Raw genomic sequence first — 22,654 nt, forward strand, 5'->3', positions numbered from 1 at the left:
TCAATGTGTCAAGCAGGGAAATGGACAGATGAAGGGTCTCAGCCCAAAATATTGATTCCAAATAAGAGAAAATCTGCAGATGCTGGAAATCTGAGCAAAACACACAAAATTCTGGAGGAAGATGCCAGGCAGTATCTGTGGGGAAAAGTACAGTCGATGTTTCAGACCAAAACTCTTCTGCAGGGCTAGAGAAAAAAGATCTGAAGAGTAGGTTTAAAAGGTGGGGGGGGGGTGGGGGGGAGAGAGAAACACAAGTTGATAGGTGAAAATGAAGGGGGAGGGGTAAAGAGCAGGGAAGTTGATTAGTGAAAGAGACAGAAGGCAATGGAAATAAGAAAAGGAGTGGAGTGCGAGAGGGAGGCAGTGAGTGGGCAAGGAGATAAGGTGAGAGAGGGAAAAGGGGATGGGAAATGGTGAATGAGAGGAGGAATGGGGGGTATCACCAGAAGTTTGAGAAGTTAATGTTCATGCCATCAGGCTTGAGGCTACCAAAACGGAATATAAGGTGTTGTTCCTCCAACTTAAGTGTGGCCTCATCACGACAGTATGGGAATGGGAAGTAGAATTAAAATGGATGGCCACTTGGAGATCCTGCTTTTTCTGGTGGAGCATAGGTGCTCAGCGAAGTGGTCTCCCAATCTACGTCGAGTTTCACTGATAAACAGGAAGCCACATCAGGAGCACCAGACATAGTATATGATCCCAACAGTCTCACAGGTGAAGCGGTGCCTCACCTGGAAGGACTGCTTAGGGCCCTGAATGGTACTAAGTGTTAAGCCTACCCCTACACCTTCTCCCTCACTACTGTCATGATGAGACACTTAAGTTGGAGGAACAACACCTTATATTCCGTTTTGGTAGCCTCAAGCCTGATGGCATGAACATCAATTTCTCAGACTTCGGTGATGCCTCCCATCGCCTTTCCCCTCTCTCACCTTATCTCCTTGCCCACCCATCACCTGCTTCTGGTGCTCTTCCCCCCTTTTCTTTCATCCATGGCCTTCTGTCTCTTTCACCAATCAACTTACCAGCTCTTAATCCCTCCCCCTTCAGATTTCACCTGTCACCTTGTGTTTCTGTCTTCCCTCCTCCCACCTTTTAAATCTACTCCTCGGCTTTTTTTTTATCAATCCTGCCAAAAGGTTTCAGCCCGAAACATCGACTGCACTCTTTTCCATAGATGCTGCCTGGCCTGCTGAGTCCCTCCAGCATTTGGTGTGTGTGGCCTACATTTTTGATTGTCCATTTCCCTCCACAGATGCTACATGATGTGCTGAGTTCTTCCAGCTCCTTTGTGGGTTGCATTGATTTTGTGGCCCTTGTGGTTTCAAGTTCCATTTGAACTGACTCAAAGCAGGCTATCCTATCAGAAAGCCAGGGCAAAGATCCAGTCCAGACCATTTACAGAGGTACCAGCCCTTTCATTTTAACCACTGGTATCCGGTGGTTCAGTTGTGATTTCAGGACTTTGCTTCAGCTTTTACAGTATTTACTGTAATGTGGCCATACAATTTTTTATTCAAATAATTGATAGGTGATAATATTCTCATGTTGTTTGGAGCATAAGTTCCTCATAATGTGATTCATTGTCACTGGCTCCCTAATAAGGTGCGTCAGCAAGATCTGTCCCATTCATTTCCTCTCTTTCCCCCATAGTCCAAATTCACTGCTGGTTCATGAGATCATAAGACATAAGAGCAGAATTCAGCCATGTGGCCCATCAAGTCTGCTTCACCGTTCAATCATGGCTGATATATTTTGTTTTTCAACCCCTTTTTCCTGCCTTCTTCCAATAACATTTGATGCCCTTATGAATCAGCATAATAGTATAACCCTAAGGAAGGGCAATAACAGAATGATCTAGATCATAAAACTACGACATTAGCCCATCAAATTTGCTCCACCATTCCATTATGGCTGATTTATTATCCCTCTCAACCCCATTCCTCTACCTTCTCCCCGTAATCTTGGATGCCCTTATTATTCAAGAACCTATCAAACTCCATTTTAAGTGTACCCAATGACTTGGCCTCCACCACCATCTGTGGTAATGAAATGCACAAATTCACCTCCCTCAATGGCTAAAAAATTCTTCTCATCTCTGTTCTAATGAGATGTTCTTCTATTCTAAGGCTGTGCCCTCTGCTCCCAGACTCCTCCACTATTGGAAACATCCTCTCCACATCCACTCTACCTAGGCACTTAACTATTCGGTAGACTTCCAAGCCTTTTCTGTTTGTATCTGCAGTTTCTGGCTCAGAGCTGAGGGCACAGTCACTCATTTATGGCTTACTCTCTGCCACTTTTCCACTCACACTGATCTTGCCGTGGCCCCCAAGTCCTCTTCCAGTCTGACACCCTGTGTCAAATGTCCGGCAAACCTCCCCAGAGCCACATACTTTGCCATGCAGTGTTGGCAGTTCATTACACATCTACCCCACACCCCCTCCCTTTCATTCTGCCGATGTGTACAATGGGACATAGTTTCAACATGCTGAACAATTTAAAAGGAATGAACCTGGTTAAATTCTTGTGATTTTGAAAAAGTTGTTCATTTTTGGCAAGAATTCATCGTCTGAAGCACTTGTGTCTGGTTTGTTTAAAAGTTTCACATTCGGAAAGAAATAAGATATCCCAGCTGAGCTCTCAGCTCTACATTGCATTGCTGTTACCCTACTTATAGTGATCTCATCCATCTGCATGTGTGTGGGTCTTATTACTGTGAGTCTTGTTACCCACACTTTTACCAGTGGGTTTGTGAGTGTGGAAGGATACTATAGTTATGCACAGAAGGAGGCTGCACAGCCCATTGTAGATCAATCTTTTCAGTCCCATTCTGCAACCTTCTGTTACCTATTCAACTTTTGAAAAGCTAGCCTCACTTCCATCATATTCATGGCAGTGCAGGGACCTTGACTACTGATGGATGAAGGGACTGATTACATGATAGTCAGACTCACTTGGGTATAAAAATAAAAAAGGTAGCAAATTGTGAGGGGGACACAGAGGAATGAAGTGCAGCTGATAGACTGTAAAGTAGGAAAATGCGAGGTCATCCACTTCAGTAGGAAAAAGCAGCTTCAAGTTCCTGAGCGTCTCTAAAGATCTATCCTCAGCTCAACATATTGATGCAGTCATGAAGAAGAGCATGCCAGCAGCTATATTTCATTTGGAGTTTGAGGAGATTTGGTGTGTCACCAAAGACTTTAGTAAATTTCTACAATGTATCATGGAGAGCATTCTAGCTGGCTGCATCACCGTCTGGTGTGGAGGGGCCAATGCACAGGAACGGGATTGTACAGGAACCAGTGGGTTGTCAACCCAGGCAGCTCCATCATGAACACTAGCCTGCCCAGTATTGAGAACATCTTCAAAAGGCAGCATCCATCATTAAGGACTCGTATCACCCAGCACATGCCCTCTTCTCATTACTACCATCAGGGAGAAAGTGCAGGCGCCTGAAGATACTTGAAAGTTTTAGGAACAGCATCTTCCTCTGATTTCTGAACAGCTCATGAACACTATTTTGTTCTTTTTTTGCACTATACTACTGCCACAAAATCACACATTTCATGACATATTTTAGTTATAATAAACCTTATTCAAATTCTGAAAATGAAAAGGCAAATTATTAATTTTATCACAGTGCATTCAAAAACTGTGGTGGCTCAGAGTGATTTAGGGTCCTACTAGCTAAAACAGGCGAGGCCACATCTGGAATATTGTATCCAGTTCTAGTCACCACACTATAGGAAGGATGTTATTACTCTACAGAGGGTGCAGAAGGGATTCTCCAGGATCAGAATCGATCAGAAGTCCAGTCAAGGTTTGTGAATCTGTTGGGGAAGTCAACGCCCCAATGTCTATGAATTCACGAGTTTGCTGGAGGCAGGACGCTGAAGACGCCCTGTTGTTAGAGGACTGTGTATGTGCGTGGCTGGGTGGGAAGAATGGGGCTTGTTTCGCTGTTGCTGTTTTGTTGCTTGGTATGTTCTGTTTTGTTCTGCCAAGCAATGTGGGCATGCTGAGTTGGCACTAGAATGTGTGGTTACACTTGTGGGCTGCCCCCAGCACATCCTTAGGTTTATTGGTTGTTAACTCAAGTGGCACATTTCACCATATGTTCTGATGTACATGCGATGAGTAAATCTGAATATGAATCTGAGTCTGATGTTGCCTGCGAAGAAGTGTCTCAGCCATGAGAAGAGAATGAATAGGCTACATTTGTTTTCCTTGCACTGGGAGAGGGATGTTTGTTTTCAGTGCCTGGGTTGATGCTGGATAGCTTGTTCTATTCTTTTGCTATTGTAACATTTTAGTTGTGATGAGCCAAATGACAAGCTGCGGTATTTCAAGGTTTGGAGTCATATCAGGCTCGAGTAGGTAAGATGAGTTTTGGCAATTCTCATTGTTTTCAATACTGAAAACAGCTTTTGTGTATTAAATAAAGTCTGACATGGTAGCATAGCAGTCGAGGATCAATTCATGCTGCTGTTTGTAATGAGTTTGTATGTGGATTTCCTCCGGGTGCTCCAGTTTCCTGCCATATTTTAAAGCTATACGGTGAAAGTTAGTAAGTTGTGGGCATGCTATGTTGATGCAGGAAGCGTGGTGACACTTGCGGTCTGCCCAGCATAAACCTCACTGATATGATTTGATGCAATCGAAACATTTCACTGTATGCTTCAATGTACATGTGACAAGGAAAGCTAATCTGTTAAAAGTCTCTATCTCTTAAAAAGAGTCCAGATTATTTATTCAATTGAACTTAATTTTGCACTTGCCCTCTAGTGTGTGTGTTCGTGTATGTAGAGCTGTGTGTATGTGTAACTGAAACATGGAGGAACCTTCACAAACTCCCACAGTCCGCAGTGGCCCTGCGATTTCAGTCTCTGAGGCCAACATGAAAACATCCTTCAGGAGGGTGATCCCATGGAAAGCATACAGTCCAGATGGGATACTAGCTGAGTACTAAAGACCTTTGCTGATCAACTGGCTGGAGTGTTCACTGCTATCTTTAACCACTTGCTTCGGCAGTCTGAGGTACCTACCTGCTTCAAGCAGGCTTCAATTATATCAGTGCCTAAAAAGACCGGTAGCACTTACATCCACTGTGATGAAGTGACTTGAGAGTTTTGCTGAATCATATCAACTCCTGCCTGAGAAGCAACTTGGACCCACTCCAATTTGCCTACTGCCACAACAGGTCCACAGGCTTCACTTAACCCTGGAAAATCTGGACAGCAAAGATACATACATCAGGATGCTCTTCATCGACTGTAGCTTGGCATCCAATACTATAATCTTCTCAAAACTAATCAATAAGCTTCAGGACATTGGCCTCAATACCTTCTTCTGCAATTGGATCCTCGATTTTCCCTTGTGCAGATTTCAGTCAGTTCAGATTGGCAACAGCATCTCATCTACCAACACCATCAGCTTAGGCGGACCACAAGATTGTGTGCTTGGTCCTTTGCACTACTCACTTTATACTTATGGCTGTGAGGCTTAAAACAGCTGACTGTAATTAATGAATACTTTGCTTCAGTATTCGCTACGGAAGATGAACTTGGCGATTGTAGGGATGACTTACAGGGGACTGAAAAGCTTGAGCATATAGACATTAAGAAAGAGGATATGCTGGATCTTTTGAAAAGCATCAAGTTGGATAAGTCACTGGGACAGGACGGGATATACCCCAGGCTACGGTGGGAGGTGAGGGAGAAGATTGCTGAGCCTCTGACAATGATCTTTGCATCATCAGTGGGGACAGGAGAGTTCCGAAGGGTTGGAGGGTTGCAGGTATTGTTCCCTTATTCAAGAAAGGGAGTAGAGATAGCCCAGGAAGTTATAGACCAGTGCATCTTACTTCAGTGGTTGGTAAGTTGATGGAAATGATCCGGAGAGGCAGGATTTATGAACATTTGGAGAGGAATAATATGATTAGGAATAGTCGGCATGGCTTTGTCAAAGGCAGGTTATGCCTTACGAGCTGATTGAATTTTTTGAGGATGTGACTAAACACATTGATGAAGGTATAGCAGTAGATGTAGTATATATGGATTTCACCAAGCCATTTGATAAGGTTCCCCATGCAAGGCTTATTGAGAAAGTAAGGAGGCATGGGATCCAAAGGGACATTGCTTTGTGGATCCAGAACTGGCTTGCCCACAGAAGACAAAGAGTGGTTATAGACGGGTCATATTCTGCATGGAGGTCAGTGACCAGTGGTGTGCCTCAGGGATCTGTTCTGGGACTCCTATTCTTCGTGATTTTTATAAATGACCTGGATGAGGAAGTGGAGGGATGGGTTAGTAAGTTTGCTGATGATACAAAGGTTAGAGGTGTTGTGGATAGTATGGAGGGCTGTGAGAGGTTACAGTGGGACATTAATAGGATGCAAAACTTGGCTGAGAAGTAACAGATGGAGTTCAACCCAGATAAGTGTGAGGTGGTTCATTTTGGTAGGTCAAATATGATGGCAGAATATTGTATTAATGGTAGGAGTCTTGGCAGTGTAGAGGATCAGAGGGATCTTGAGGTCCGAGTCCATAGGAAAGTCAAGGCTGCTGTGCAGGTTGACTGTGTGGTTAAGAAGGCATACGGTGCATTGGCCTTCATCAACTGTGGGATTGAGTTCAAGAGCCAAGAGGTAATGTTGCAGCTATATAGGACCCTGGTCAGACCCCACTTGGAGTACTGTGCTCAGTTCTGGTCCCCTCACTACAGGAAAGACGTGGAAACCATAGAAAGGGTCCAGAGGAGATTTACAAGGATGTTGCCTGGATTGAAGAGCATGCCTTATGAGAATAGGTTGAGTGTACTCGGCCTTTTCTCCTTGGACTGATGGAGGATGAGAGGTGACCTGATAGAGGTGTATAAGATGATGAGAGGCATTGATCATGTGGATAGTCAGAGGCTTTTACCCAGGACTGAAATGGCTATCATGAGAGGGCACAGTTTTAAGGTGCTTGGAAGTAGGTACAGAGGAGATGTCAGGGGTAAGTTTTTTACGCAGGGAGTGGTAAGTGCGTGGAATGGGCTGCCGGCGACGGTGGTGGAGGTGGATACAATAGGGTCTTATAAGAGACTTCTGGTTAGGTACATGGAGCTCAGAAAAATAGAGAACTATGGGTAACCCTAGTTAATTTCTAAAGTAAGTACATGTTCGGCACATCATTGTGGGCTGAAGGGCCTGTATTGTGCTGTCGGTTTTCTATGTTTCTATGACAGTACCACTGGCCGAATCAAAGGTGGTGATGAATCAGCATACAAGGGTCGAGATTGAAAATCTGACTGGGTGGTGCCATAACAATAACCTCTCACTAAATGTCAGCAAGACCAAAAAGCTGCTTATTGAGGGAACCGGGGATCCATGGGCCAGTCCTCATCGGGGAATCAAAGGGGCAGCAACTTTAAGTTCTCGGTTTTATCATTTCAGAGGATCTGTCCTGGGTCCAGCATGTAAATACCATTACGAAGAAAGCATGGCAGCGTCTACTTCCTTACAAGTTTGTGAAGACTTGTTATGACATCTAAAACTTTGGCAAACTTCTATAAATGTGTGGTGGAGAATATATTGACTGGATGCATCGCAACCTGCTATGGAATCACCAATGCTCTTTAACAGAAAATCCTACAAAAAGGAGTGGATACAGCCTGGACTATCCCCACCATTGAACATATGTACACAGAGCACTGCCACAGGAAAGTAGAATCCGTCGTCAGGGGCCCCAACCGTCCACGTCATGCTCTGTTATTGCTGCTGCCATCAGGAAGAAGGTATAGAAGCCTCAAGACCCATAGCAGCAGTTTCAAGAACAGTGATTACTCAGGCTTTTGAACCAGTGGGGATAACCTCACTCATCGTCACTTGCCCCATCATGAACTATTCCCACAACCTATGGACTTTCGAGGACTCTTTATCTCATTTTCTTGATATTTATTGCTTATTTTATTATTAGTATTTTTTTTCTTTCTCTTGTGTTTGCACAGTTTTTTGCACACTTGTCTGCCCTGTTGGTGCTGTCTTTTGTATTTCTTGCATTTACTTTGTATGCCCCAAAGAAAATGAATCTTATGTTTGTATATGGTGACATGCAGTATATGTACCTTGGTAATAAATTTACTTTGAACTTTAAACTTCTGATCTTTGAAATCGATCTATTGCTGTCATGTGCCACACGATACAGTGAAAAGCATTACACAGTGCATTGAGGTAGAATAAGGTAAAACGATTGTAATACAGGATAAAATGCAACAGCTGCCAAAAAGTGGAGTGCATAAAGCACAAGATCACAACAAGATAGATTGTGAATCCAAGAGTCAAGCTTCTTGTACAGAAGGTCTATTTAAGAGTCTGATAACAGTGGAGTAGAAGCTGTCCTTGAGATTGGGACTATGTTCATTAGATTTTAGGAGCCTAAGAGGTGAACTTACAGAGGTGTATAAAATCATTAGGTGCAATGATAGTGTGAATGCACCCAAGTCTTTTTCCCTGGACCGGAGAATTTAGGATTGAGGGCTAGGTTTAAAGTGAAAGGGGAGAGATTCAATCAGGATTAAGCAGAGGAGATGCGGTGCATGTACAAATGGCCCGGGTGTGAGGTTGGGTCACTCTGGGCACTGAGCTGATTTGAAGAGCTGGGCAATGAAATCTGGACCCAGAGAAAGTTATTGAGCAGCCCGGAGCCTTTCACAGCAGCAATGCCCAAGTCCTAGTGCAAGGTATAATTCGCTATTTAAAGCATTTAAACATTGGTCCAGGTTGGAGGCGAGAGCCAAATTTCGCTTGCTCTCCACGATGTTCACTCCTCTCTCCAGGGCACTAGAGTCTTTTGCTGTTCGTTGTTTAGTCAACTTAAACACCAGCCCAGATAGACTGAAAAGACAGGGTGTCAGGAACCAAGGCAAGGGCTGACTTTGCTCATTCTCCACGATGGTCACTCCTCTCTCCATGGTGCTGAGATGCTGAAGACTGCCTCAACTGTTGTGCTCCATGTCCACTAATATGATGAACTGATAAGCTAGGCTTTGGGCCTACTCAGGACTGCTTTGGGGTACGGATCAGAGGACTCGGAGCTTTGGTTCAGAGTGCTGTTGTTTGTTTCAATTGTTTGCATGATTTGTATTTTTTTTCTTCATTCTCTTGTGCATTGACTGTTGGTCTTTTATTTTGATTTTTATTCTTTTTTTCTTTAAGTCAAGTGAAGTTTATTGTCATTTAACTGCATGCATGTATATAATGTATATAGAAACAAGACAGCATTTTTTTTAGCCAGGGTTTAAAGCACATAATACACGATAACTTATGAAGTTAAGGATTAAAATCTACAATTGAATTACATATAAATAGCAAACTAAAGTGCATTAATATTAACTATTGTAAGGTATGGAACAGATTAACCAGTGACACTTCAAATATGATGTGGCTGGGAGTTCAGAACCCTAATGGCCTAGGGGAATAAATGTTTCTTATCCTGATCATTCTTGTTTTTATGCATCGTTGTCTCCAGCTTGATGGTAGATAGTCAAAGAGGATGCTTGATGGATGGGTGGGATCCTTAATAATACTACGGGCCCTGCATATGCAGTGCTCCTGATAAATACCTTGATGGATGGTAGGGAGAACCCTATGATCCTCTCAGCTGTTCTCACAGCCCTTTGGTGTGATGGTCTGATGCTCAACTGCTCCCACACCAGATGGAAATGCAACTTGTCAGGATGCTCTCAATGGTGCTCCTGTAAAACACAGTTAAGATGGGAAGTGGGAGTCTTGCTTGCCTCAGTCTTCTTAGGAAGAAGAGGCACTGCTGTGCCACCTTGTTCAGGGAGGTGATATTAAGGGACCAGGTAAGGTCACCTGTGATGTGAACTCCCAGGAGCTTGGTGCACTTACCTCTGTCTACAGAGGAGCCGTGTATTTGCAGGAGGGGGTGGATTGTTTGCACCTTCCTGAAGTCCACAATAATTTCCTTTGTCTTCTCCACAGTCAGGCTTAGGTTGTTCTTCTAACACCAATCCACCTGCCGCTCCATTTCCTCTCTATACTCTGTCTCGTTATCATGCTTGATAAAACCAACCACTGTTATGTTTAATTGGGTTCTTTCGGGTTTCTTACTTTGTGGCTACCTCTGAGCAAGCAAATGTCAAGATTACACAATTTATGCATTCTTTGATAATAAATATACTTGAATCTTTAGAATCTGAGAGGGACTGAGGTGCTAGAGGAAGTGGCTGATGCCATTAACAACATTTAAAAGGCACTTGGGCAGCAACATAGATGGTTTAGAAGGATATGGGCCAAACACAGGCTAGGCCCACTGCTGCTGTGCTGCCTGTCATATGAACTAGAACTTGAGACAACTTTCCTGGTAGGTTTTTGACTTGACAGGTGGGCCTGCAAGAGCCCCTTGCAATAAACCAGACTGTACAAGGACTGATTCAACCAGCACTTTCAGTCCTGGTACAGGATCTCAGCCCCTAACATCAACAATTCCTTGGCAACACAAATGCTGGAGGAACTCAGCAGGTCAGACAGCTTCAATGGAGGGAATAAACAGTCAAGATGTTGGGCCAAGGTATTTCATTGGGACTGGAAAGGAAAGAGGCAGAAAAGGTGTGGGGCGGGGGAAGCAATAAGGAATACAAGCTGTTAGGTTATAGGTGAGACAACGTGAGCAGAAAGTGGGTGGGTGGGAGAGAGGGAATGAAGTAAGAAGCTGGAAGGTGATAGGTGGAAGAGGTAAAAAACTGAAGAAGGAGGAATCTAAGGATTGGGAAATGCGCTGTGGGAGAAACGGAAGGAGGAGGGGAACCAGAGGGAAGAGATGGGCAAGTGAGGAGAAGAGAAGGGGTAAGAGGGGAACCAAAATGGGGAATGGAAATGAGGGAGGTGGAGAAATGCCCAGAAGTTAGAGAAACTGATATTGAAAGCTACCCAGACAGAATATGAAGTGAGAGGCCTCATCATGGCAGTAGAGGAGGCCATGGACCAACATGTCAGAATGAGAATGGAAAGCAGAATTAAAATGGGTGTGGTCACTAGGAAACCCTTCCTGTAATGGCGGATGGAACATAGGTGCTCAGTGAAGTCTGCATTGGGTCTCACTGATGTAGAAGAGACTGCACCAGGAGCACCAGATACAGTAGATGACCCCAACATACTTTTAGGTTGGGGATTGACAATTCCTTTGCCCCACAGATGCATCTCTACTCGACGAGTTCCTTCAGCAGGTAGTGTCTTCCTCCAGATTCCAGTGCCAGAAGTCTCCTATGTCAGCACGTGCGTTGTGCATTGCTGGAGTTAGTGGTCTAGGAGACTGCAGCCCCAGCTGCATTCACAGTCTCTTCAAAGGATGCAGAATGCACAGCAGGATTACCCTGCACAGTGAGCTTAGCTGCTGTCTCATACCTCCAGAGACCCTGCCACGGTCCTGTCTGTGTGCTGTTTGTATGCTCTCCTTCTGTTATTGTGTGGCTTCTCTCTACATTCCAGAGAAGTGTGCATTGTCTAATTTATATTGCTTCTCGTGTATGTGAATGTGCTGATCGAATCTGGGGGAAGGTGATGTAAATGTGGGGAGAATGAAATGGGAATAGCATAGCATAAGTGTCATTAGGTGTTTATGGTTAGCACAGACTGAGACTAAGAAACTGTTGCTCTATCTCCCTCTTTTACTCTATGACTTTGGTAGCAGGATGAAAAGTAACTGTCAATTTGCCTGGCACATACATGCCAAATGCTATGTGTGGGAGCTGATTGTAGTTACAGTGCTAATCACACTCAAATCCATTGGCAGGCAGTATTTATTGGCACCTTGCTGCAGTACCTCAGCCCACGGCATACACTGGTGGGGGGGGGGGGGGGGGTGAGGTCTTACTGCTGGAATTCATGATTTATTGCCTTGCTCACAAGGCTGTGGATCTGCGGTTTAACTGTGATACTTGCCTCCTCCCTCCTTTCACCTCCTTCCCCACCATGCCCGCTTGCAGCATTACCTCCTCCCTGCTCCCCCTCACATTCTCCCTGTTCATTGCCTTACCCCTGCTCCTCCCTCCCCTTACCTTCTCCCCATTTCCTCCCCTCCCCACCTCCTCTTCCACTGTGCCTTCCCCACCTCACCCCTCCCTCACTACCCTCCTCACCCACTCCCTCCTGACCATTCCTCAGTTCCTGCCCTTCCCTCCCTTCTGCTCCTTGTCCACTCCTTGCCCACTCCTTTTCCCTGCATGTCTGTCCCAGAGCAGCACTTTTATTCATTGCTCCCAGGAGCGAAAACTTATGGAGCAGGATGGGGCAAATAGAGAGATTGTTGCTGACTGACAGTCCAATTGCCCAGACAATTCTGTAAATCTTTGATCGCAATGAGCTTAAGGTATGTGACCTATTAGATGTCACTCTGCAGTACCTTCACCCCCAGCTCCTACCCAGCTGGGTTAAGAAGCCATCTTGGTGAGGCATTAGTGAGGGAAGTCTGCAGACTGTGATCTGCCGCTGCTGTGTTTGACTCCAGCACCGGCTGCCAAAGCAAACACTGATCCTCCTTTGACGGGGTTTGATGGAATGTGAGCAATGTAGAGCAGTTATTAGATAATGGGGCTGGAGCAAGCCATGGTCATTGACGCCAGTGGAATGCACATTGTGTGCCAGTGGGGAAGGCACGCCTTTCAAATGCATCGTGACCCCGGGCATTTCTGGTGCAGAATGTATCCTGGGCTGTAGTTTTGATGCAGATGGTGCTTATGGCCCCAGTACACTGCCCTCCCACCCACCTTCCCCAACAGTCCACAAGGGTCGGTGCTTCTCTGGCTGCCATTCTCCAGCTCTGTGAAACCTGATAGTGAGCTGATCTCATGCAGGAACCCAACCTGTAAATCAAACGTGTACATAGTGGGAGCCTTAGAGCAACAGACGCGCACTGGAGCCCAGCCAGTGTGGCCAGTCTTGGACTCATACAGGCAGAGAAATATAGAGCAGCACAGCGCGGAAGCAGGCCCCTTAACCTCTGTTTTGCTTGAAGTGGGGACACTGGAAGGATGCAGAGCTGGGCTGAGAAATGGCAGATGGAGATCAACCTGCAAAATTGCAAAGTGATTCATTCTGGAAGACAGAGTATGGGGGTAATGACAGGATTCTGGAAGTGTGGAGGAATGAGGGATCTTGGAATGTCCTGCCGAGGTGGTGATTGAGGCAAATACATTAGGGGCATTTTAAAAACTCTTAGATAGGCCCATGGATGATCAAAAAATGGAGGGCTCTGTGGGTAAGATTAATCTTGGAGGAGGTTAAAAGGTCAGCACAACATCATAAGCCAAAGGGCCTGTACTGTCTATGCTTAGACCTTCTAGTCCATGGAAGGGATGAGTTTTAATTTGGCATCACGCTTGGCAAAGACATTGTGGGCCAAAAGGCCTGTTCCTGTGCTGTACTGTGTATAGGAATGGGAGGCACCCTCCAGAACTTAGAGTGGCTTTTGTCTGAAGACTTCAAGTTAAAATGTCAAAGTTTCAACTTCCTTCCAGGTGCTGACAACTGCTGAGTGTGCACCCATTCTGGGGCACATTATCCCGTTGGAGAAGCAATACTGAGGTGTATGGCGTTGTCAAGAGGGCTAGTACTTGACCAAGCATCTTACTGTTGGAGGGATGGTTCTGGGAGAGCATCACCCTGTCAGACTGGTTACTGCATCAACAATGCTGCACTGCAGAGAGGCATCCTACAGGCAATGCCACTCTTTGGGGTTCCCTATATTGAAGGCTTTGTCTTTACTATGGGACTGTTAAACCAGGCTCTTGATTAATCACTCAAGTGGGCAAACAATCTGAGGACATTACTACAACACAAACTAGGTCTTCACACTAAATACTAGAGGAACTCAGCAGCTCAGGTTGCAGTAATGTGTAATAGAGCAATTCCTATAGTCTGCTCTCAGCAGAAACTGAATGATGGGCACCTTGGTGGTGTAGTGACAAGCAGCAGTTGGGGTTCAATTGCCACACTGTGTGTAAGGAGGTAATACGTATGTTCTCCCCATGACCATGAGGGTTTCTTCCCACATTTCAATGATTTATGGGTTAGTAAATTGTGGACATGTTATGTTGGCATCAGAAGTATGGCGACATATGCAGGCTGCCCAGCACATTTTTGGATTGTGTTGATTATTGACACAAATGGCGCATTTCACTGTATGTTTCGATGTTTCCATGTTCATGTAACGAATAGAGCTAATCTAAGTTAAGTTTCCCACCGTGCCCTCTATTTGGGGTTCTCAATAAATGTTACTCAGAATGGTCAGGTTGGTGGGTTTCCCAGTCCTCATCCATAGATTAACCTCATTTTTGCATCAAATTCCTGTGCAATATTTCATTAACCTGTAACTTATTCAATTAGGACAAGTCAGGACTGCAGGTAATTCCAGGAAACAGTTGAGGCTGACCTGGAGATATCCTTCTCCATGTCACTTTGTTCCAAACCTGGAGCCCCTGCTCCACAGTACCTTCACAATTCAGACTGCTATGTTCCATGACTGTATCACCCCACCATCTACTCACAGCTGTGACAATACGAGGGGTCAGACAGATTAAGTGTCCTTTTTAGACTGACTTATAAGTTGAGTTCTAAAAAGATCTGAATGTCAATTACTGTAATATCTTTGCGTAGCTTTGAAAAGTGTGCAGTTCCATGTTGTGCCTGCCTCACTCTGCTGCTTGTGTGGAAATAGTGAGACACATTGTTTGGCGGCAGGTTTGTCTCAGCTTGGCCGAGAGGTATGAAACAGCATACATGAACTCCCTGTGGATTGAGAAGGATATTTGGCAGGAAATGTCTATCAGGTTTCCCCAAGATTTCATGGACCTGCTATGTGTGGTATTTTTGTGGAAACATAAGGATGTGTTATTTTAAATTAAACAGCAGAGTTATCACCAACACTCATCGTAATGGAACAGAGTCCTCCTCTAGCCCAGGGAAAGGCAGGATTTTGGGGTGGGGGATGGTCTGAAATGTAAAAGTGTTGGATCATCAACTTTCTTCAGAGTATGGCACAGAAAAGTGGTTTTATTCTGAAACTCTCAATGCAGGGACAGAATGGGTTAGATACCACGTAAGTGCCCAGCACTGTACCTTCACACACTCCCAGTGCAGGGACAGTATGGATTAGATATCAAATAAATGTCCAGTATTGTACCCTCACACATTCCCAGAGTAGAGACAGTATGGGAAAGATACAGAGTAAATGTTAACACTGTACATTCACACACACCCAGTGCAGGGAGAGTATGCATTAGATACAAAGTAAATGTTAAATACTATACTTACCCACACTCCCATGGCAAAGACAGTATGAGTTAGATACTGAGCAAGTGTCCAACACCACCTTCACACACTCCCGGGACATGGGCAGCATGGGTTAGATACGGAATTAAATGTCTAGTTCGTACCTACCTACACTATCAGGGCAGGGACAGTATAGGTTAGGTATTGAGTAAATGTCCAACAGTGTACTTTCACACACTCCATGACACACCAATGAGATAGGTAGAAAGGGGGAAGATGTCCTACGCAGTTGAGTATAGGGAGTTAAGCAAAAGGCTGAAAAGTAGGACCTCCAAGATAGCAATCTTGCAATTACTCCCAGTGTCATGTGCTAGTCAGGACAGGAATAGCGTGATGGTACAGATGAATGAGTGGCTGAGGAACTGGTGCAGGGGCAGTGTTTCGGATTTCTGGATCATTGGGATTTCTTTTGCCGGAGCTATGACCTGTACTAAAAGAATGGGTTACACCTGAACCTGAGGGGGACCAATATCCTTATGGGCAGGTTTGCTAGAGATATTGGGGGGTTGGGGGTTTAAATTAAGTTGGCAAGGGAATGGGAGCTGAAGTAATAGGGCTGAGGATGGGGCAGTTGGTATACAACTAGATGTTGTCTATAGTGTGAAACTGTGAGGGTGGAGAGGCAGATGATGGGGCAAAATTGTAGTCAGCACTAAATAGAAAAGGATAATGAATATAGGACTGAAGTTGTTATATTTGAGGTATACAGAATAAGATAGATTATCTTGTAGCGCAGTTAGAGATTGACAGGTATGACATTGTGGGCATCACTGAGACGAGACAAAGAAGATCATAGTTGAGAGCTTAACATCCATTGTATTGTAAGGAAAGATGGGATGGCTCTGTTAAAAACTTCAATCAACTCCTTAGAAAGCGGTGACTTAGGATTGGAAGGTGTAGAATCCTTATGGGTAGAGTTAAGAAACTGCAAGAGTAAAAACATCCTGATGGTGAGTTATATACAGGCACCCGAACAGTAGCCAGGATGTGGGGTATAAATTTCAACGGGAAATAGAAAAGGCATGCCAAAAGGACAATGGTATGATAATTATGGGCATTTCATTATTCAGGTAGATTAGGAATATCAAGTTGATGCTATATCCCAAGGGAGTGAATTTGTACAATGCCTATGAGATGGCATTTTAGAGCAGCTTGTGGTTGAACCCACTAGGGGAAAGGCTATTTTGGACTGGGTGTTGTGTAGTGAACTGGATTTGGTTAGAGAGGTTAAGTTAAAGGAACTTTGGAGAGAATGAGCATAGAACATTGAACATTAATATGATAGAATTCACCCTGTAGTTAGAGAGGGAGAAGATAAAATCAAATGTATAAGTATTTCAGTGTAGTAAAGGGAGGCATGAGAGAGGAGCTGGCCAAAGTGATACTAGCAGAGATAGTAATAGCTGAATAGCAATAGCTGGTGTTTCTGAGGGCAATTCGGAAGGCACAGGTGGATACACTCCAAAGATGAAGTATTCTAAAGAGAGAATGAGGCAACTGTGGGTGACAAGTGAAGTCAAAAACAGCTTAAAAATAAAAGTGAGGGCATATAATATAGAATCAGAATCAGCTTTAATGTCACTGGCATGTATCGTGAAATTTATTGTTTTGCTGCCACAGTGCATTGCAATACATGATAAGAAATACTAAGTTACAATAAGAACTATATATGAAAAAAGAAGAATGTGGAGGGGAAGAAGCTATTCTTGAAATGTTGTGTGTACGTATTCAGGCTCCAGTATCTCCTCTTTGATGGTAGCAATGAGAAGAGGGCATGTCCTTAGTGATGGTGATCCTTAATGCTGGATGCCCATTTTTTGAATCATTGCCTTTTGAAGGTGTCCTGGATGCTGGGGTGGCTAGTGCCCATGATAGAGCTGGCTGTTTACAACTTTCTGTAGCTTTTGACCATCCCATGCAATGGCCCCTCCATACCAGATGGTTATACAACCAGTTAAAATGCTGTCCACGGTACATCTATAGAAATTTGCAAGTGTCTTTGGTGACGTACCAATTCTCTTCAAATTCCTAATGAAATATAGTCACTGTTGTGCCTCCAGAATGTATTGGGTTCAGAATAGATCCTCAGAGCTGTTGATACCCAGCAACTTGAAAGTGCTCACGTTTTCCACTTCTGATTCCTCAAAGAGGACTGGTGTGTATTCCCTTGATTTCCCATTCCTGAAGTCCACAATCAATTCCTTAGTCTTACTAATGTTGAATGCAAGGTTATTACTGTGACACCATTCAACCAGCTGATCTATCTCACTCCTGTATGCCTCCTAATCACCATTTGAAATTCTGTCAACAATGGTTGTGTCATTGGCAAATTTATAAATGGCGTTTCAGCTGTGCCTAGCCACACAATTGCTGTAGAGAGGGTAGAGCAGTGGTCTAAGCACATATCCTTGAGATGCACCAGTGTTAATTGTCAGCAGGGTGGAGATATTATTTCCAATCTGTAGAGACCACGGTCTCCTGATGAAGTCGAGGATCCGGGCACAGCACCCAGGTTTTGGTGATTAGTATTTGGGTATGATTATGTTGAATGCTGAGCAGTAATCAAATAAATAGCAGCCTGATGGAGGTATAGCAAAAATTAATGGGATATTAGAGGATTGGGAAGCTATAAAAAAACCAACAGAAGGCAACGAGAAAAAAAAACATAAGGAGAGAAAAGATAAACTATCCAAAAAATGTCAAAGAGGATATCAAAAGCTTTTGCAGATATCCTCCTGCCCATTACACCAGTGGTGTTTAGGGCAGCAATGAAGGTCCTCCATCTCTGGCAGCGTTCATAGCTTCCTTCATTGTTTCAGTAGCTTCCTCTCAGTCTTCACTCCTGTCAATCTCGCAAGTTCTGGGTGAAGACTCAAGTTCCTGTACACGGTTCTAACTCCATAATCAAGTTTGCAGATGGCACCATGATGGTTGGTCTGATCAGACGGGACGACGAGACAGCCTACAGGGATGAGGTCCAGTACCTGACCGTGTGGTGTGCCGATAACAACCTGGCTCTTAACACCCAGAAGACCAAGGAGATTATTGTGGACTTCAGGCATGCTAGAAGCCACACTCATGTCTCCATCTACATCAACAGAGCTGTAATGGAGCATGTGTCAAGCTTCAAATTCCTTGGTGTCCACATTTCCAATGATCTCACCTGGTCCCTGAACTCCTCCATTCTGATCAAAAAGGTGCAACAGCGCCTGTATTTCCTGTGGAGCATCAAGAAAGCTCACCTCTGTCCCAGGATACTGACGGACTTTTACCGCTGTACCATTGAGAGCATACTCACTAACTACATCTCAGTGTGGTATGGCAATTGTCCCATATCGGACCGCAAAGCACTCCAGCGTGTGGTGAAAACTGCCCAGTGGATTATCGGCACCCAATTGCCCACCATTGAGAACATCTACTATAAACGCTGCCTGAGCAGGGCGAAAAGCATTATCAAGGATGCATCTCACACTAATCATGGACTTTTTACTCTCCTCCCATCTGGTAGGCACTACAGGAGCCTCCGCTCCCACACCAGCAGGCTCAGGAAGAGCTTCTTCACTGAGGCTGTGACCCTGCTGAACCTCATGTCACAGCTCTAAGGAGATTGGCACCTATATTGGACTGTTTCAGTACTTTTATATTTGTGTGCTGTAGCACTTACTTTTTATTCGCTGTTATTTTGTAAATAATACTATTCTTTTGCACTTATTGTTAAATGCTAATTGCATTTCATTGGCTTTGTATCTGTACTCGGCACAGTGACAATAAAGTTGAATCTAATCTAATCTAAAAGACTCAGGAATACCGTCGCACTCAGATATAGAAGGATTCTTCATTTTTCTTTTCATTTTTTGTTTCATTTCTCAAAACAAACAATTTTGTTTTACTAGTCAGGTTTGTTAGTGCTGAGCTGAAACTGTGAACCCAGTGGACTGGCGGACCACTCATAGTCTGGCCTCTACTGTTTAGCCTGTTTGGCATGGGTGACCCTACAAACAGCCAAAGCATAATGCCCTGACTCCAGCCAATATACTGTAGCCCTCTGGCTTATGGAAGCACACAAGCCTTCAAACCGCAACAAGGCTGTGGTCCTCTTGGAGGTGTTTTTCCCCCAGATATATAAAGAGTTAAAGAGAGGTGAGAACAGATATTGGACCACCGGAAAACGACACTGGAGAGGTAGTAATGCAGGACAAAGAAATGGCAGATGAACTTAATAAGTACTTTGTGTCAGGCTTCACTGTGCAAGACACTAGCAGTATGCCAGAAACTTGAGAGTGGCAGGGTACAGTAGAGAGTGTAGTTTCAATCACTAAGGAGAAGGTGCTTGGGAAGTTGAAAGGTCTAAAGGTAGATACATCACCTTGTCCAGCTGGACTACGCCCTGGAATTCTGAAAAAGGTAGCTGAAGAGATTATGGAGGCATTAGAAATGATCTTTCAAGAATCACTAGATTCTGGAATGTTTCCATAAAACTGGAAAATTACAAGTGTCACTCCAAGCTTTAAGAAGGGAGGGAGGCAGAAGAAAGGAAATTATAGGCCAGTTGGCCTGACTTCAGTGGTTGGGAAAAGGTCTGTGCACTTAAGTATCAGAGAGCACTGTGTGTCCATCAGTCTTCTCCTGATCGACTCACCCAACACTCCTCTCATCTTGGGTTACCCCAGCTCTCCATTCTTGACCCTCATTTGCCTGGTCACCTGGTTCACTGCTGAGTTGGAGTCCCTGCACCCTCAGCTGACTTCACCCTGTAAATCAATGGAAATAAAGGAAACCCTTGATCTCACCAAATTCCCACCAGAGCACCATGACTTAGCTAAAAAGGAAGCCAGCATCCTGCCACTTCACAGATCACACAGTTGCAACATCAACTTCTGGGAACCACCCTTCCCTGAGGTCATCTGTTATCCTTCTCCCCTCCTGAGACCCAAGCAATGAATGACTACATCGCCGAAGTGCTGCAGCATGGCTTCATTCTACCATCCAAATCCCCAGCTGGTGCAGGGTTCGTCTTTGTCAAAAAAAGATGGGGGTCTTCATTCCTGTTGTAAAATCACCATTAAAAACCACTACCCTCTTCCCTTGATGGCTAGCACGTTCGAAACACTCCCCGGAGCCCAGCTCTTCACCAAGCTGGATCTACAGAGAGCATACTGTACAATCTGATCCACATCCACCAGGGGATGAGTGAAAGACAGCGTTCATTACATTCATTGGCCACTAGGAATACTTGGTGCTGCTGTTTAGACTTTCCAACAGTCCAGCCACTTTCATTAATGAGATCCTCTGAGACATGCTACACAGGTACGTGTTTGGCTACCCCTAAAATATTCTCATCTAAGGTGCCCCAAGATCACATCTGTCATGTCTATTTAGTCCTTCATTGTCTCCTCGAAAACCAACTCTACTGCAAGTTAGAAAAATGCCAGTTCCACACTCCAGTTATTTCCTTCCTGGGTTACATCCTTTCACCCCACTACATAACCATGGACTCAGAGAAAGTGCACATCACTGTTGAAAGGCACCGATTACGCTCCCTCAAGCAGCTACAGCGCTTCTTGGGCTTCTCCAATCTCTAGCACTGTTTCATCAGAAACTACAGTCAAACAGCCGAATCACCACTCCTCACCTCCCCTATCAAATTACCTACCTAATGGATAACCTGGTTTGCTGCTGCAGACCACACTTTCGAGGAGTTCAAGAGATGCTTTGCACCTGCTCTCATTCTCCACCATCCGAACCCCTCCGGAACTTTTGTGGTAGAGGAGGACGCATCTGAAGTGGTGCCTGGGCCAACTTCTCCAAGCGAGGACCAGAAGTTCAGCTTCACATAGTGCTATTATGAAGTAGGAGAGAGGGAGCTACTCACCATCAAATGGCCCTTGGAGGAATGGAAGCGTTGGTTGTTAGGGAATACCAGATCCTTCCTGATCTGGACTGGCTACCAGATCCTAATATACATTCAACAGACTGACCAATTCAACCTATGTCAGGCTTACTGGGACCTCCACTTTGAGCAATTCATCTTCTCCATTTCCTACCAACTCAGCTCCCAAGTACACTAAGGCAGACATCCTGTCACAGCAGTTTGACCCAGCTGAAATGGAGATCGACTCTTTACCCTTCATTCCATCCTCCCAGTTCCTCACTCTGATTATCTGAGACCATGAGAAGTAGATCTGCCAGGCCCTACTAGCAAGAGCCTGCTCTGGCCAACACACTTGACAACCACATGAAGAGCTATGCACTCTGAGGCACATTATTGGGCCCACTTCCCACCCCTCTCCAGCCATCCAGGCGCTGGCAGGCTCTGGATTTTCTGTGATGCCAGTTCAGATGGCCCACTATGATCGCAGATGTATGTCAGTTCATCGCTGCTTGTGTTCAATGTGCCCTGTCCAATTCCTTTAGCCAGCAGCCCTCTGGGCTCCTGCTGGTCCCTCGATGCCCATGGTCCCATATCGCCATAGAATCATCATGAGTTTGCCACTTTCTGATGGTGCCACAGTGATCGTGGAACTCAGCAAGCTAGGCAGCATCTATGAAAAAGAGTTTAGTCGACATTTCAGACTGAGACCCTTCAGCTGGACTGGCAATAAAAGAAGATGAGTAGATTTAAAAGGTGGGAGGAGGGGAGGGAGAAACACAAGGTGATTGGTGAAAACGGGAGGGGGAGGGGTGAAGTAAAGAACAGGGAGCTTGATTGGTGAAAAACATACAGGGCTGGAGAAGAGGGAATCTAATAGCAGAGGACAGAAGGCTGTGGAAGAAAGAAAAGGGGGGAAGAGGAGCACCAGAGGGAGGTGATGGGCAGGCAAAGAGATAAGGTGAGAGAGGGAAAAGGGGGTGGTGAATGATGAAGGGGGCACTACTAGAAGTTCAAGAAATTGATATTCATGCCATCTGGTTATTTAAGGTGTTGTTCCTTCAGACTGGAGAGTGTTTCATTGTGACAGTAGGGGAGGCCATGAATTGACATATTGGATTGGGAACGGGAAGTGGAATTAAAATGGGCGGCCACTCTGGCAGATGGAGTGTAGGTGCTCGGTGAAGTAGTCTCCTACTCTACGTCAGGTATAACCGATAAACAGGAGGGCACGCTGGGAGCACTGGACACAGTATATGATCCCAACAGACTCGTAGTGAAGTGTTGCCTCACCTGGAAGGACTGTTTGGGGCCCTGAATGGTGTTGAGGGAAGAGGTGTAAGAGTAGGTGTAGTACTTGTTCCTCTTCAAGGATAAGTGCCAGGAGGGAGATTAGTGGGGAGGGATGAACGGACAAGGGAGTAGCGTAGGGAGCAATCCCTGCAGAA

At 44.9% G+C, this 22,654-nt stretch overlaps 1 protein-coding gene across 6 annotated transcripts in view; it reads left to right on the plus strand.

The window, feature by feature from the left end:
* The window catches only part of ttll5 (tubulin tyrosine ligase-like family, member 5), a 449,168-nt gene that overhangs the window by 300,510 nt on the left and 126,004 nt on the right, over positions 1 to 22,654 (plus strand). Inside the window, exon 30 of one of the 6 annotated variants that reach the window (XM_073039484.1) lies at positions 7,442 to 8,107. The exons of the other annotated variants lie outside the window; for them this stretch is intronic. Within the exon in view, the coding sequence (XP_072895585.1) occupies position 7,442 (1 nt within the window). The 3' untranslated portion in view covers positions 7,443 to 8,107. Of the gene's footprint in view, positions 1 to 7,441; positions 8,108 to 22,654 lie in introns of those variants that run through there. 6 annotated transcript variants of the gene reach the window in all.

The sequence above is a fragment of the Hemitrygon akajei genome, chromosome 3 (assembly GCF_048418815.1).
Source record: "Hemitrygon akajei chromosome 3, sHemAka1.3, whole genome shotgun sequence".
In the NCBI taxonomy this organism is placed as follows: domain Eukaryota; kingdom Metazoa; phylum Chordata; class Chondrichthyes; order Myliobatiformes; family Dasyatidae; genus Hemitrygon; species Hemitrygon akajei.